This window comes from Gasterosteus aculeatus, chromosome 16 (genome assembly GCF_964276395.1).
Source record: "Gasterosteus aculeatus chromosome 16, fGasAcu3.hap1.1, whole genome shotgun sequence".
Lineage (NCBI taxonomy): Eukaryota > Metazoa > Chordata > Actinopteri > Perciformes > Gasterosteidae > Gasterosteus > Gasterosteus aculeatus.
In genome coordinates this window covers 9,261,572-9,276,846 of record NC_135704.1, presented here as the reverse complement: position 1 = coordinate 9,276,846, position 15,275 = coordinate 9,261,572, and the positions used below count along the sequence as shown (strand labels likewise).

General features: G+C 40.4%; 1 protein-coding gene across 2 annotated transcripts; it reads right to left on the bottom strand.

Annotated features, from left to right (window-relative positions):
• Positions 1 to 2,133: 2,133 nt before the first annotated feature.
• LOC120814213 (uncharacterized) lies at positions 2,134 to 12,276 on the bottom strand. Of its 2 annotated transcripts, XM_078090369.1 has the most exons (10): positions 12,117 to 12,276; positions 10,822 to 11,112; positions 9,160 to 9,414; positions 7,384 to 7,638; positions 6,926 to 7,027; positions 6,550 to 6,606; positions 6,279 to 6,314; positions 6,155 to 6,193; positions 5,673 to 5,831; positions 2,134 to 5,537 (listed from the first exon to the last, which is right to left on the bottom strand). In XM_078090369.1, exons 1-10 carry the CDS (start codon positions 12,166 to 12,168, stop codon positions 3,205 to 3,207), a joined length of 3,579 nt encoding a protein of 1,192 aa, XP_077946495.1. In that variant the 5' UTR covers positions 12,169 to 12,276; the 3' UTR covers positions 2,134 to 3,204. The 2 variants fall into 2 exon arrangements, with proteins under 2 accessions (XP_077946495.1, XP_077946496.1); XM_078090370.1 differs by lacking the exons at positions 7,384 to 7,638; positions 9,160 to 9,414 and having other exon boundaries at positions 12,117 to 12,275.
• Between the last annotated feature and the right edge of the window lie 2,999 nt (positions 12,277 to 15,275).

Genomic DNA, 15,275 nt, shown 5'->3' with positions numbered 1-15,275 from the left:
AAAAAGCAAATACTCTGAGATCTTTCCTGGCCAAGCAGAAGAAAATATTTACTTATTGGCTAAACAATTGATGTTTCAGGGGGGAAATTATTGCAAAGATGTTGTGTGACAGAGAAAGTTTACAGGCACAAAGAAGTGGTCATAGTCGTAAACAAAGATGTGCCCGAGACTCTCTAATTAGCTTTAAGCTGTCCAGATGTTAAGGAATCAAGTGTGCCGCCGCGCACACCTTCATTCAGCCGGCAGGTCTGCTGACCCGTGTTTATTCTGTGGTCAGTGGATGTAAACACGGCAGCGGTTGATGAACCGATCTGCTGTTCAAACACAACCAGTCGAACCAGTTGATAACATCTTCAAATTTAATTCCTCATTAGTGGAGCGACGACAAAATTAAAGATGGATCAATCTCAACAATGAACTGAGCACGGACTTTGTTTATAAGACTTCAAGGAAGCTGAACTCGTTTGTAGTTATTTGAATTATTTCTGACTAGTGAGATCATTTCTAGTTGGGGACAGTCAAACAGCGTCCAATCTTCTAGCCTACACCTATTTATTTGTCCCATTTGTATTCATAGATATATAAGTAGTAATAAATGTTTCCACTGTGTTGGTTGCTCCCATGGGTATAATCATCTTTCTGCTTCGGAAACACTGAGACTGAGTTTCGCCCAAGAAAGGAACTTTGTAGTAGTAAAATAACAGCATGACAAACAACGGTCTAATGTCACTTCTCATAAAAGGGTTCAAAGACAAACCAGGCCTTAATAGAGGTATCAGGAAAGGAATATTATTACATTGTAACGTCTCAACCACATATAACAATTGATCCATGTAATTGTGGCGGGTACCCAGGTTGCATAGTAAAGTTTGGCAGGGAAAAAAAGAAAAGGACAGCCAAGAACTTTCACAGAACTCATTAATTGATTTCTCCTGACCTGCCCCGATCCGGCCTCCCCGGGCTCCGCTTCCACAGCGGAGCAGTGCCAAGGTCTGTTCTAACTCTGCATAAAAACCAATGTAAAGCTGTGGGGCTAGTCGCTAAAGCCAGAGGATATTGTTCGATTTCACGTCAGCCCTCCAGGAGGCAATTTAAACAACCCAGCTTGCTAATCAACAAAAAGGAAAAGGCCATTCTGGAGGGGGCCCATTCTTCCCTTCTCTCTTCTCTCCTATTGCAAACAAGGCAAAAAAGGACGTAAACAATGTGAAGGGAGCAGTGTAATTAGGGATGAATGTGAAGGGACACAATCATCACAGGATGAAATGGTTTTATGCAAAAACAAGTTGGCGATGTTGAAACAGTCGCTCGGCTGGAAGGCTGTGAGGCAGCATGGGAGCCTCCCCGCTGCCATCAGCATGTCAGAAATGTCTCAGTGGAACCACATTGTGACCCTCCGTCGGAGGAGGCACAGCCTCCATCCCTACAAATAATTCAATACTCCGACATCCCCTCGGTATTCGTTATGACCACAGAAATATGATAGTGTTCATTCTCTGCTTGTGCCGTGAACCCACAGGTCAGGTGGTAGCAGATCACAGACTTCAATATGACTCAGAGGTTAAACTAATCATGCATGACTTTCTCTCAGGGCACAACCAGTGTCTTAAGAAATCTACACCAGCTTGTCCTTTAGCAGTGAACCTGCATTTTTGAGGCATTTACATTTGCTGTGGCAGCTTTTCACTAAATTCACCTTTAATTATGCAGAACTGCAACAAAGTCCCACACGCTGCATTTAATCGGCCCTCATAAACATCGTCCCTGAACTAAAGGCAACATCACATATCGGTGCGTTTTAGACTTCATAATTTTTCTGGAATTAATTGCTGTTGGGCCACAACTAACTCCGATATTTTTCAACTGTGTATTACTTAAACTTGCCTTTATAGCTGATAATGTTCTCCAAGCGTTTCAGTGCTAAGAGGGTTATAAAAACTCATTTCTGATGTCTAATCAGTTCATGACGACGAGTAAGAGCAAATAAACACTGCCCCCTGCTGATACAACACATTCTTACATCTCCTACAAATCTCAGCATCTGCTGATGCACTCTCAGTATTTCTTAGTTATAGATTTACCGTGCGAAGCTGTCAAAAACATCAGCCTGTAATAATGTACTTTATTTCATCATTTTAGCAATAATTCTGCAATATTTATTTGGAAAATGATCGGTTTTCATCATCGAACAAAAAGACAAATAACTGGAAATAAGCCCCTCACGATAGAATTTCTTATATAAATTAGTGCAATAAGACATTTTTAAAAATCCATCATCAGCAAGAAAAATTAAAACAAAATACAAAAGCATTACAGCTGCAGTGTCATTCACATGACTTTGAATCAATGAATTAGCATAAACAATCTGGTGTCAATACAAAATAAAGGAGAGCAAACAACATTTCAAAATACACGGGAGAACATACATGTCACAATGATCCATTATTTTGATTGTAGATAGAAAGGTGTGTTTCTTGTACCATTATGAATACAGAATCACTTCATTGGTCCTTCATGAACTCGATGAAAATGATTTTTAATGTGATCAACATCTTCAATGAAGCATTTTGTTTCTTAAAAAGCTTAATAAGTGTTGTCATAACATAGTCACTGGACGAAAACTCGGCTTACAATAGATGTATTTTGGGGAGTTTTTCGTGTACCTATGTGAGGATCCTGGGACGAAGGATGTCTCATGTTGTACGGATTGAAGTTTGTAATATTGGAGAACTGATACATTTTAAAAAGTCTTCCTTTTCATAAAGTCACAAAATGACAGATTAATGCTCCTAATTTGATAAGTTAGACATACATTCATATTTGTAATTGCTTAGTTCAGTAGAAAACCATAAAAAAGTAACAACATAGCTGTTATTCAGGGATATGTAGCAGCTTATACACAACAAAAACTATCCAAAAGCCGCAGCAGGCTAAGACATGAGGAGATAATACTCAAGACGCGTCACACTGAAGTATTTCATCTGATCTTACTCCGTTTCACCAGCAGAAAGAATACACGCCAATCACTTACATTGATAGATGCCTTTCATCAGTCAAGAGAGGATCTACAGCGCATAAAACTTCGTAGTGACGTTAGAAACAATAATTATTCCAGTGACGGTCAAAAGAAAGTTTGTTCCCCATGCTCACCCTGCAGCCATGCTCCAAACAACCCGCAGAGCCCCACAGGTGGACAGACACACGCTATAGTATACAACACTTTGTAGGTTTGGCGACATCCTTTAGTCCACCAGCCGGGTCTTTAGGGGCCGTATTCAGAGAGCTTTCGGTCAAAGGGGAAAGTGCCTGAGCAGTCGGGGGAGCTTCTGGTTGTGCTGGTTTAGTGTCTGAGGACACTGGACCAGCATCAGTGTTGCTGTGGTCTGGTTTGGTTCTTGGGCTCTGAGGTTGCTCAGAGTTTGCTGAATTCAGATGCTGTTGTGTGTCTGTTTCTTCATGGTCTCCTGCATTTGTTTTACTTTTATCTTCAACGATTTTTTTCTCGCCTTCATCTGACTGCCCCTCCGTGTCCTGTGAGTCAGTGGAGGTCTCGTGCTCTTCTTCTTCGTCTGGTTGTGCTGGTTTAGTGTCTGAGGACACTGGACCAGCATCAGTGTTGCTGTGGTCTGGTTTGGTTCTTGGGCTCTGAGTTTGCTCAGAGTTTGCTGAATTCAGATGCTGTTGTGTGTCTGTTTCTTCATGGTCTCCTGCATTTGTTTTACTTTTATCTTCAACAATTTTTTTCTCGCCTTCATCTGACTGCCCCTCCGTGTCCTGTGAGTCAGTGGAGGTCTCGTGCTCTTCTTCTTCGTCTGGTTGTGCTTGTTTAGTGTCTGAGGACACTGGACCAGCATCAGTGTTGCTGTGGTCTGGTTTGGTTCTTGGGCTCTGAGTTTGCTCAGAGTTTGCTGAATTCAGATGCTGTTGTGTGTCTGTTTCTTCATGGTCTCCTGCATTTGTTTTACTTTTATCTTCAACAATTTTTTTCTCGCCTTCATCTGACTGCCCCTCCGTGTCCTGTGAGTCAGTGGAGGTCTCGTGCTCTTCTTCTTCGTCTGGTTGTGCTTGTTTAGTGTCTGAGGACACTGGACCAGCATCAGTGTTGCTGTGGTCTGGTTTGGTTCTTGGGCTCTGAGTTTGCTCAGAGTTTGCTGAATTCAGATGCTGTTGTGTGTCTGTTTCTTCATGGTCTCCTGCATTTGTTTTACTTTTATCTTCAACAATTTTTTTCTCGCCTTCATCTGACTGCCCCTCCGTGTCCTGTGAGTCAGTGGAGGTCTCGTGCTCTTCTTCTTCGTCTGGTTGTGCTTGTTTAGTGTCTGAGGACACTGGACCAGCATCAGTGTTGCTGTGGTCTGGTTTGGTTCTTGGGCTCTGAGTTTGCTCAGAGTTTGCTGAATTCAGATGCTGTTGTGTGTCTGTTTCTTCATGGTCTCCTGCATTTGTTTTACTTTTATCTTCAACAATTTTTTTCTCGCCTTCATCTGACTGCCCCTCCGTGTCCTGTGAGTCAGTGGAGGTCTCGTGCTCTTCTTCTTCGTCTGGTTGTGCTGGTTTAGTGTCTGAGGACACTGGACCAGCATCAGTGTTGCTGTGGTCTAGTTTGGTTCTTGGGCTCTGAGTTTGCTCAGAGTTTGCTGAATTCAGATGCTGTTGTGTGTCTGTTTCTTCATGGTCTCCTGCATTTGTTTTACTTTTATCTTCAACAATTTTTTTCTCGCCTTCATCTGACTGCCCCTCCGTGTCCTGTGAGTCAGTGGAGGTCTCGTGCTCTTCTTCTTCGTCTGGTTGTGCTGGTTTGGTGTCTGAGGACACTGGACCAGCATCAGTGTTGCTGTGGTCTAGTTTGGTTCTTGGGCTCTGAGGTTGCTCAGAGTTTGCTGAATTCAGATGCTGTTGTGTGTCTGTTTCTTCATGGTCTCCTGCATTTGTTTTACTTTTATCTTCAACAATTTTTTTCTCGCCTTCATCTGACTGCCCCTCCGTGTCCTGTGAGTCAGTGGAGGTCTCGTGCTCTTCTTCTTCGTCTGGTTGTGCTTGTTTAGTGTCTGAGGACACTGGACCAGCATCAGTGTTGCTGTGGTCTAGTTTGGTTCTTGGGCTCTGAGTTTGCTCAGAGTTTGCTGAATTCAGATGCTGTTGTGTGTCTGTTTCTTCATGGTCTCCTGCATTTGTTTTACTTGCATCTTCATCTTCAGAAACAGGTCTGACATTTACCTTCTGGCTCTCTTTGCTTGTGTTATTTTCTCCTTGTGAAAGGTGGATATCTGTCCCTATGGATGCCGTTGAACCTCTCTGTTCATGATCGGTAGAGTCCTCTGAATCATTTCTTTTCCCTTCTCCTGATTCGGATTCGCCGACTTCATTCTGGGCAGAGTCTCCGGTCACCTGACCTGAGTTGGTGACGTCCTTTTGTCCACCAGCCGGGTCTTTAGGGGCCGTATTCAGAGAGCTTTCGGTCAAAGGGGAAAGTGCCTGAGCAGACGGGGGAGCTTCAACACAAGGAGTCGACTGAGCTTCTGCCTCCTTCACTGGCTCTGAAACCAACAGAAAGTAGAGAGTATGTTATTTAATCATTAGCTAAAATAGTTCATCTGAGTCTATTCATCAATTTGCACTAAACACAGGTTGTCCTAATGTTGCATATAAACATATTTCTTTGCAGCTTTTACCTTTATGGTCCAAATCCGTCGCTTCGTTTTGTTTGTCAGGAAATGTATTAGTCCTTCTATATTTATTCCCTTGGAAAAGTTTTTGCTTAGAGGGAAGAGTTGATTCTCTGTGTACGAGACTCCGTTTTACATTATTCTGACTTTCCCTCTTATTTGAACCTGAAACAGATTGAAATGTAAAATATAGTGATAAAAACAAAAAAAATTCTTATGTGACTTTAAGCTAAAAATACACCGACATTATTGGAATGTAAGGCAATAGATGTTCCTGCAGATATCGGTCAAAGGCCTCCTATGATTGATTGTGTCTGTGTAACAATCATGTCTGTTACAAAGCAGATGTTTGTTTCATCAACAAACATCTGCTGCCAGAAATGAGTTAATACAATTTGTCTATTGCAAATGAAAATAAACATCAGTTATTGATGTTGTTATTGTTACAGCTTCTAGCAAACCATTTATGTTTGTTAACTAAAAGTTACCTTCCAATCCAAGACGTTTTTTCACCCTTTCAACAAGCCCTAAAAAAGTGAAAAGCACACACATTACTTTATAAAACTATTTCTGCAATGTGTAAGTTAATATGAAAACTGGTTTTATTGTCACCTTTATTTGGGATCTCCTCTTGTTTAGTCATTTCATCTGTAAAAAAAAAGAAGCGAGAGCATGGAAAGTAAACAAATAATGCTTCCTGGTTTAGTTCATAATAGTTTCAATAAATGATAATCTACAACATAATAAATAGTATGATTTTATTAATGGTATTATTATCACTGAATGACAGTTTGTCAGACATTTAATATGAACAACTTTGAAGTATTTTATGCCAAATCAAAGCCAAACAATTGCTGGTTGAAGCAAACATACAAGTTCATACCTTCTTTACATCCAGATAGGGATTGTTTTTCCAAATCGTCTTCTTCTGCAAAACATGCTGGAGCCGAGAGCATGAGGACAGAAAAAGTTGAAGGAAACGGAAAATGTTAGTTGCATTTAATGTGGGAATTAGGAGTCAATATAATGTTAAATAATGCTGCAGCTAAATAGTCTTAACTACACACTGTTGGAACATTTAATCTGGATGACAGGGAAACTTGCCCCATATACCAATTTATTGTTGTGACTTATTACTACATTTAAATTTTAACTATCCATATACATCAGTGTATATTTACTGTATGTCAGTATATCAACTAGTACTCCTCTTTTAGATCAAGATTTCTGGTTAAGGTGTAATTATTTAGATTCTTTACCTTTATTGTGTCGTTTAAGACAATGTATGGCCACACACCCGAGGAGCAACACAAGAACAATGATGACTGCAATGGTGATCGGTACTGCAGACGAACTTCCTTCTGCACAGAAACCAAAGTTTATATTTAAAGCAGCTTCGCATTACATTACATTCAGTACCAACAACATTCAATGAGTACTATAAAAATTGGACATATTATTCTAGAATCTCAACATCTTCTCTCTTGTTCATTCTGTATATTCACGTTGAAGCTGAAAAGAGATCTATTAATACAATACTTAGGTTATTCATATTAACATCATTGATGAGGTGAAGGAAACACTTCTACTCCTTTTCCTGTCTCATCTTTTTCCCCTGTAACCACTGGTATGGAATAAACTCTAAAGTCTAAAGTGTCTATTTAAACATCTGGAATGGTGGGCGACTTTAAAACTGAGAGTCCAGCTGAAATCTTACCTGGGTAACAATCCTTTGCAGTGAATGTAGTTGTTTCCTTGCTCAGCTGGTTGCTCACACTACAACTGTACACTTCATCATCATGTTCATCACCCAGAGGTATTTGCAGCTGTGGGCCGAGCTGCACGTTTCCACGAGCTCCCCACTCAAACTTCAGTGAGGGTTGAGGCTCTGCAGAGCAAACCAGCTCTCCGGATACGTTCAAGCTGCCGCCGTCGTTCATCTTACAGGAAATGGTGGGTCTGCTGACTTTGTCTTAATGAATACATCGATAAACACAGAGTTAATGAATAAACGATTATCTGTTCCTCTATGGTCTAAATGTATGAATAAGTTGAAGTATCAGGTTTAATAATAGGAAAACATCAGGGTCATGATTCAAACTAGTTAGAGTTTAATTATGAAAAGATGTCAAGACGACAATGACTGTTGGCAGAAGACAGGACACCAATGCCAACTACTCACTGACTTCATCCTGATATATAAATTCACAGGAATTGCTAATTTCACAATGAATAAAAGTGTATATTGACTTCAACAATATTTTCATGGGAGTAAAGTCTGAACTTGTAATAAAAGACTAAGCAAATATGACAATAAACATGGGTAACATATTACGAGATAACAGTGGAATTGATTTGTGGATCTCTGTGATATTGTTGGGTGTGTAATCTCAGTCATGTCTGTTCAGTCAAGTCAGATTCTGCACTGCTGTTTGATTTACTAACAACTGCTGACAATTTACAGTCAAAAGTTTGGTTATTTTTTCTAATTCAATTCAATGAGAAAATGTGTCCAAACCTGACTGGTACTGTACATATTTCAAAAAATGAAACATTATAAAGGTTTATATTTTGCCCACGCACATTGTTTCATACTAGTGATTTAAAAGCTTTTCTCAAGTTGATCAACAGAAATAATATACTCTTAAATGTGAAAATAAATGAAGCATATAGGTCAAAAAGATCTAGATTGTGGATAACATGTATTTTTTAACCTACAGGTTAATATTTGACTGGGAGTAAAAGTGTGTGTATATGAGGTTTGGTTTAATGTAAAGCACTTTGAATAGCCTTGCTGTTAAAATGTCCCTCATAAATAAACTTGCCTTGCCTTACTGAGCTGACCTCACCAACTCCCCTTTGTTTTGCTGTACTGGACTTCTTCAACAATAAATAGATGGTTGTGTTTTTCTTGTCAGCTGCAGCAGTTTTTGTCCCTTTAGATTTCTCTGTCGCTTGCAGCATTTATTTCCTCTTTAGCCTCCAAAGCTAACAGTGTTTATTGTTACTGCAGTGATATTCAGAATGCTCCGGTTTTAGCTTCTTCTTTTCAGCCTGCACATTTGTTGCATTCACAGTGTCTCTCATTGCAGGCATGGAACTGTTTTGTTGTTTTCTGTTGATTAGTGTCAAAGAGAAGTTGTAAAAAAAACCTGAAATGTATGTTTGTTTGGTCTTTTAACGGCATGCGTTGCAATGGCAACGCATCAAGTTTCTAGTTGTATAATGCAGGTACCTTTTGTTATCAGATAACTGCATTTAACCACTTTGCTTTTTCAAACGTACCCATGCGTTGAAGCTGAAAAGAGATCTATTAATACAATACTTAGGTTATTCATATTAACATCATTGATGAGGTGAAGGAAACACTTCTACGTCTCATCTTCTTCCCCTGTAACCACTGGTATGGAATAAACTCTAAAGTATAAAGTGTCTATTTAAACATCTGGAATGGTGGGCGACTTTAAAACTGAGAGTCCAGCTGAAATCTTACCTGGGTAACAATCCTTTGCAGTGAATGTAGTTGTTTCCTTGCTCAGCTGGTTGCTCACACTACAACTGTACACTTCATCATCATGTTCATCCCCCAGAGGTATTTGCAGCTGTGGGCCGAGCTGCACGTTTCCACGAGCTCCCCACTCAAACTTCAGTGAGGGTTGAGGCTCTGCAGAGCAAACCAGCTCTCCGGATACGTTCAAGCTGCCGCCGTCGTTCATCTTACAGGAAATGGTGGGTCTGCTGACTTTGTCTTAATGAATACATCAATAAACACAGAGTTAAATCATAAGTTAATGAATAAACGATTATCAGTTCCTCTATGGTCTAAATGTATGAATAAGTTGAAGTATCAGGTTTAATAATAGGAAAACATCAGGGTCATGATTCAAACTAGTTAGAGTTTAATTAGGAAAAGAGTGTCAAGACGACAATGACTGTTGGCAGAAGACAGGACACCAATGCCAACTACTCACTGACTTCATCCTGATATATAAAATCACAGGAATTGCTAATTTTACAAAGAACAAATGTGTATATTGACTTCAGCAACTTTTTCATGGGAGTAAAGTCTGACCTGTTAATAAAACTAAGCAAATGTGACAATAAACATGGGTAACATATTACGAGTGTGACGACTCGAAGAGACGGTGAAGATTAACTTCCTGTTTTATTTTTGTAACCACGGCACTTCCTGTATCTAGTTTCCCCCCACAGCTGAGTTTAGTTTGCAATCACCCCCACCTGTATTTAAGCCTCAGTTCCCCACTTGTCTGTGTCAGGTTATCTTTTGTGTTTCCTAGAGGTGTATGTTTGTAGTTAGAAGTCCCCAGTGCTGTTTTTGGTAAACTTGTTTTTTTACTTCGTTGCCAGGCTCTCTTCCTTTTTTGTTTCTTCAAGAGCGTGTGGATTCCGCCTTTGCCTGTGCACCCTTTTGTCTTGCATTAGTTTATTTTTCTAGTAAAGGATTTCAAACCTGCAAAGAACCTCTGTGCCTTATTGCTCTGCACCTGAGTCGAAGTCCTGACCCCACACAACGAGATAACAGTGGAATTGATGTGCTGATCTCTGATATTGTTGGGTGTGTGATCTCAGTCATGTCTCATCAGTCAAGTCAGCTTCTGCACTGCTGTTTGATTTACTAACAAATGCTGACAATTTACAATGTACAGTCCCAGTCATTTTCTCATTCAATTCAATGAGAAAATGGGTCCAAACCTGACTGGTACTGTACACATTTAAAAACATGAAACATTATAAAAGGTTTAAATATTGCCCACACTCCTTATTGTTTCATACTAGTGATAAAATCTTTTCTCAGATTGACCAACAGAAACGATTGACTCTTAAATGTGAAAACAAATCCCTTCAAAAATATCTAGATTGTGGACAACATATAGTTGCAACCCACAGGTAAATATTTGACTTGCTGTTAAAATGTCCCATAGAAATAAACTTTCCTTGCTTTGAACTGTGTTATTGTTTTCTGTTGATCAGTGTCAAAGAGAAGTAAAAAAAGTGATCCGTTTTTTCTGTTCGTTGGGTCTTCAAGCCATTTAACGGCATGCCGTTGCTGTAGCAACAGGTTTCTAGTTGTATAATGCAGATACCTTTTGTTATCAGTTAACTGCGTTTAACCACTTTGCTTTTTCAAACGTACCCATGACCTCCAGTGCATAGTAAGAAGTATGCAACGCGTTATTGATCTCTACTTCCAGTTCGTAGTCTCCGCTGTCTTCCAATCTGAGGTGAGTGAAATTGAGTTCTGCAGTGACCCAGTTAAGAGTGATCCTGTTTTCATATGGCCTGGAGACATGTTGCACTTGGCCTTCAAACTCTACCACTGTGTTGCCATTCAATTTCCACCGAATTCCATCAGGATGTCCAGTGATGTCTGGCTTCAAGAAGACTTTTCCCCCTTTGAGACCAAATGTAGGAGACTGTCCAGAAACTAGACACAGAGAACAGAGACATGAAGGAGAACAGAGACGTATAGAAACATGCAGCATTATTTGTAACATTGAAGTGTGTGATGGAAACTCAACCGACCTGGACACTAAGTTAATAGGTGATCATCTGTACAATCTAATATAATGCAATACAAATAAATCAGCGATGAATCCTATTTGTATCAATCCTAAATGTTCAGTATTTGCTCACACTGTGTTGAAAAGGTCTTGATTTAAATGTACGATCACCTCTGAGAGTCGTCACTGTTAGTGTTGTACTGCAGAGCATCATGCAGAGCTCTTTCTAATATTCTCTAACATGAATACATGTTAATGGTGCATTTTGTTATCACCGTGATCACTGATTTAAAGACAAAGGGATTTGTTTTAAAGAAAAAAAGGAGATTCAAAATATTTCTGTTGATTGATTGTGGTTGTCTTTGAGCAACATTGTGAAATATTCTCGTGTTCCGACTTCTCAATCGTGACTTTCTTGTTTTTCTTTGCAATAAACGGAAAGACACCCAACTCTTAACTGCGCCCTTACGGCTGGGTTAAAAAAATTATGAAATATAAATTGCTTTGTATAAAAGCGTCAGATAAATGACATGTAATGTAATGTAAAGAAAGAACAAGGACCACGATTAACAGATTACAATTCAGCTCAATGTAGCATCACGTCGCGACTAAAATAACACAATGCAATCTGAGCCATTTCCTTGTCGGTCAAACCAATAATTCAATCCAACATAAAAGCACACAAACTGCAGCCACCATAATGATCATTTTACAGCACAGGTGTAACTACAGGTGTGTAGTCAAAGGATTACGTGTATCAGGTATTCTCCTGGTCCTCAGACTATCACTGCATTCCAACTATACATTAAAGTGGATTGTTTTCAGAAGGATATTATATTTATACCAGAACAAGTCACAACACTGAAAACTACTTTTCATGTCGAACCCAAAAGTATAAATGTTAACTTCAACCGACACGTAAACTCACCCAGACACGAGGGAATGGCGAGGAAATAGATGAGAAAATACCAGGCAGCCATTTCTGGGAAAATGCACAAAAAGATCTCTTGTGCAGCCGCGTTTTACATTTACTTTCTCTTGGTAGCAGGTGTTAATGATTCAGGTGAAACGGGTGAATCAGGTGGACCACCTTCCTTCTCGACAGGGTAAAGTCCACAGATTGTTACATACGGGTGAGTTCAACAGGCTTCACCGTCGGAGGAGGCAGAGCCTTCAATCCCTACAAATAATTCAATACTCCGACATCCCCTCGGTATTCGTTATGACCACAGAACTAAACTAATCATGCACCTGTGGCAGCTTTTCACTATATTCACCTTTAATTATGCAGAACTGCAACAATTAATTGCTGTCGGGCCACAACTAACCAGGATATTTGTCAACCGTGTATTACTTAAACTTTCCTTGATAGCTGAGAATGTTCTCCAAGCATTTCAATGCTAAGAGGGTTATAAAAACTTATTTCTCATGTCTAATCAGTTCATGACGACGAGTAAGAGCAAATAAACACTGCCCCCTGCTGATACAACACATTATTACAACACATTCTTACATCTCCTACAAATATCAGTGTTTCTTTGTGCATTGGTTACATATTTGCCCTTCAATGGTGTCAAAAACATCAGTCTGTAATATTCTCTTTCATTTCATTTCAGTTTAGCAATCAATCTGCAATATTTTCTGGGAAATTATCTGTTTTCATCGTCTAACAAGAGGACGAGAAACTGGAAATAAGCTGCTCACACGGGCGTAACCACGCATTCTTTGGGGGGGTCGTGTACCCACAATATTGAGAAAATACCTATCTGTTTCACACAATATACAGCAGAAAATATGTAAAATATACGTTCTCCTTTAAGGAAGCGTGTCAATGGATCGGTCTCTTGTTATGTCTTATTTTTTTTCAATTTATTTCCGTTCGTCAAGAAAAACGCACCGGGACCGACGGGCCTCAGCGTCTCTCTGAGTGCTCCTCGCTTCGCTCAGCGGGGCAGCGCGGCCGGCGAAGCAAAGCCACCCCCCCTATGTCTAAACCATGGTTACGCCCATGGCTGCTCACACAATTTCTTATATAAATGAGTGCAATAAAACATTTTCCAAACATCCATCATCAGCAAACAATGCTGCAAGAAAAAGAAAATACAAAAGCGTTACAGCTGTAGTGTCATTCACCGGAATCACATATAACTAAAGATCAACCAAAAAAAAAGGTTATACATTGAGAATATTTCAAATAATATCTCTTCAATGTATTAACATAAACAATCTGGTGTTAATCCAAAATAAAGGAGAGCATACAACATTTTAAAATACACAGGAGAACATACATGTCACAACGATCCATTACTTCAATTGTAGATAGAAAAGTGTGTTCCTTGTATATTGTCGTGTGAATACAGAATCACCAGAGGGCATTTTGTTTATTAAAAAAGTTCACTGGAGGAAAACTCGGCTTACAATAGATCTGACGTGACCGCCGTTTCCCCTCGTGGTCAGTTCTCTCTATGTCCATGGATTGCGCATGCGCAGCATGTTTCTTTACATCCGCGAGTCGCGAGTCTTCCATTCCAGCCACAGAACGCTGCACAATCATTTTTATGTCGGGCAATAGTCCATTCATGAAAGCATTCTTCAGGTGTGATTCCCACGTCCCCAGAGCGTCTCCTAACACGGCGGGTTGTGGAATGCCACTGTTAAGATTAAACACTGTGAGAAGTCTTTGGTAGTAATCATGGACGGACTCACCCGCTGCCTGCTTGGTATTGTTGATGGGAGTCATATCCACTTTGTCAGGGAACAATGTCTTTATGCCGTCGCTCAAAGCCGTGAGTGCGTCTCTGTACGGCTTATTTTGATTTGAACTCCATTCAACATCGGCCGCACTGGTGTCTCCTGCAACCAGCTGGTTGAGCTTTTGGTAGTGAGTCGGACCCACGTGACTCATTAGAACACGTCGAATTTCAGCAAAGTTGGGCAGGAATTGCTTACAGAAGTCCATGAATGCTTCAGCAAACAGTCTTCCCGAGTGCTGTATCGGCGGGAGATGAGCCATTGCAGCTCTAATGTCCGTATCAGTCCAAGGCCGGAAAACAAGTATGGGACCTGAGTGTCCTGGTACTTGAATCATTGGGGTTTGGAGCACAGATTTTGCATCCGGGGGAACTCCCTCTGGGTCGAAAGAGGGGGAAACCATCTGATGTAGATGGTTGCTCTGCTATCAGTTTGTTGATGGCAGAAGTGTCCCCTCCGGTTGCTCCTGGAGAGCGAGATCGAGTTAGGAGAGCAGCCTGTCTCTTTTCCTCCTCTTCGCCAAGGAGTCGTTCCTGTGCTGCTTTCACTGCCGCTTCCTTTTCCTCTCTCTGCCGGGTGTAGTGAACTTTTGGAGCTTGTGACCATGCAGACGAAGGTTGCTGGTTCGCAGATGAAGCAGGGTACGGTGGTGGGCATGTGTTGAGGAGAGGGCCGCCAGCCCCTGTGAGACTCGGATACAAGGGAGAAGAAGCACATCGGTCATTTTGTTCAATAACATTTGGATCTGTTTTTTCAACCAATGTGGTTTTTGCGCATGTCAATTCTTTAGCCATTTGTTTCCTTTCTCTACATTCACATTCATCCTCCCACCATTTTAACCATTTACTTTGTTTCTCAATGTCCTCCAAGTCTTTGCCTTTTATCACCCTCTGAGTTTTTATACCCTTCTCTTTTGCCTCTAAGCCTGTTCGTAACATGTTCAGTTTTATTCTACTGAAAGAACCATTTGCAGGGAACCCAAAATCTTTTGACCACTCGGGCAAAAACTCTAAAGATTGATCTCCATATTTCCTTCTCATCAGATCCACAATGGGTCCCTCCGGAGAACCCATTTCCTTTTTACCTTTACCCTGTACACCACCCATCTTTCAGGCGTGGTGAAGTATACTTTTTATTCCTTAAAATATAGTCGTCACTATAAGTCTTGATTTTCTTTTACGTAAGAAAAATACAAGTTAAAACCCAACCAGAACTATTGGTTAATAAATATAGGTCAAGGGCGCAAATATCTGTTCTCAGATTACTGTCCGAAAACCCCGATATTTTTCCTGTCTTCCTGTTAGGTCAAGGGCTGAGATTTTGCGATTTCAGTGAA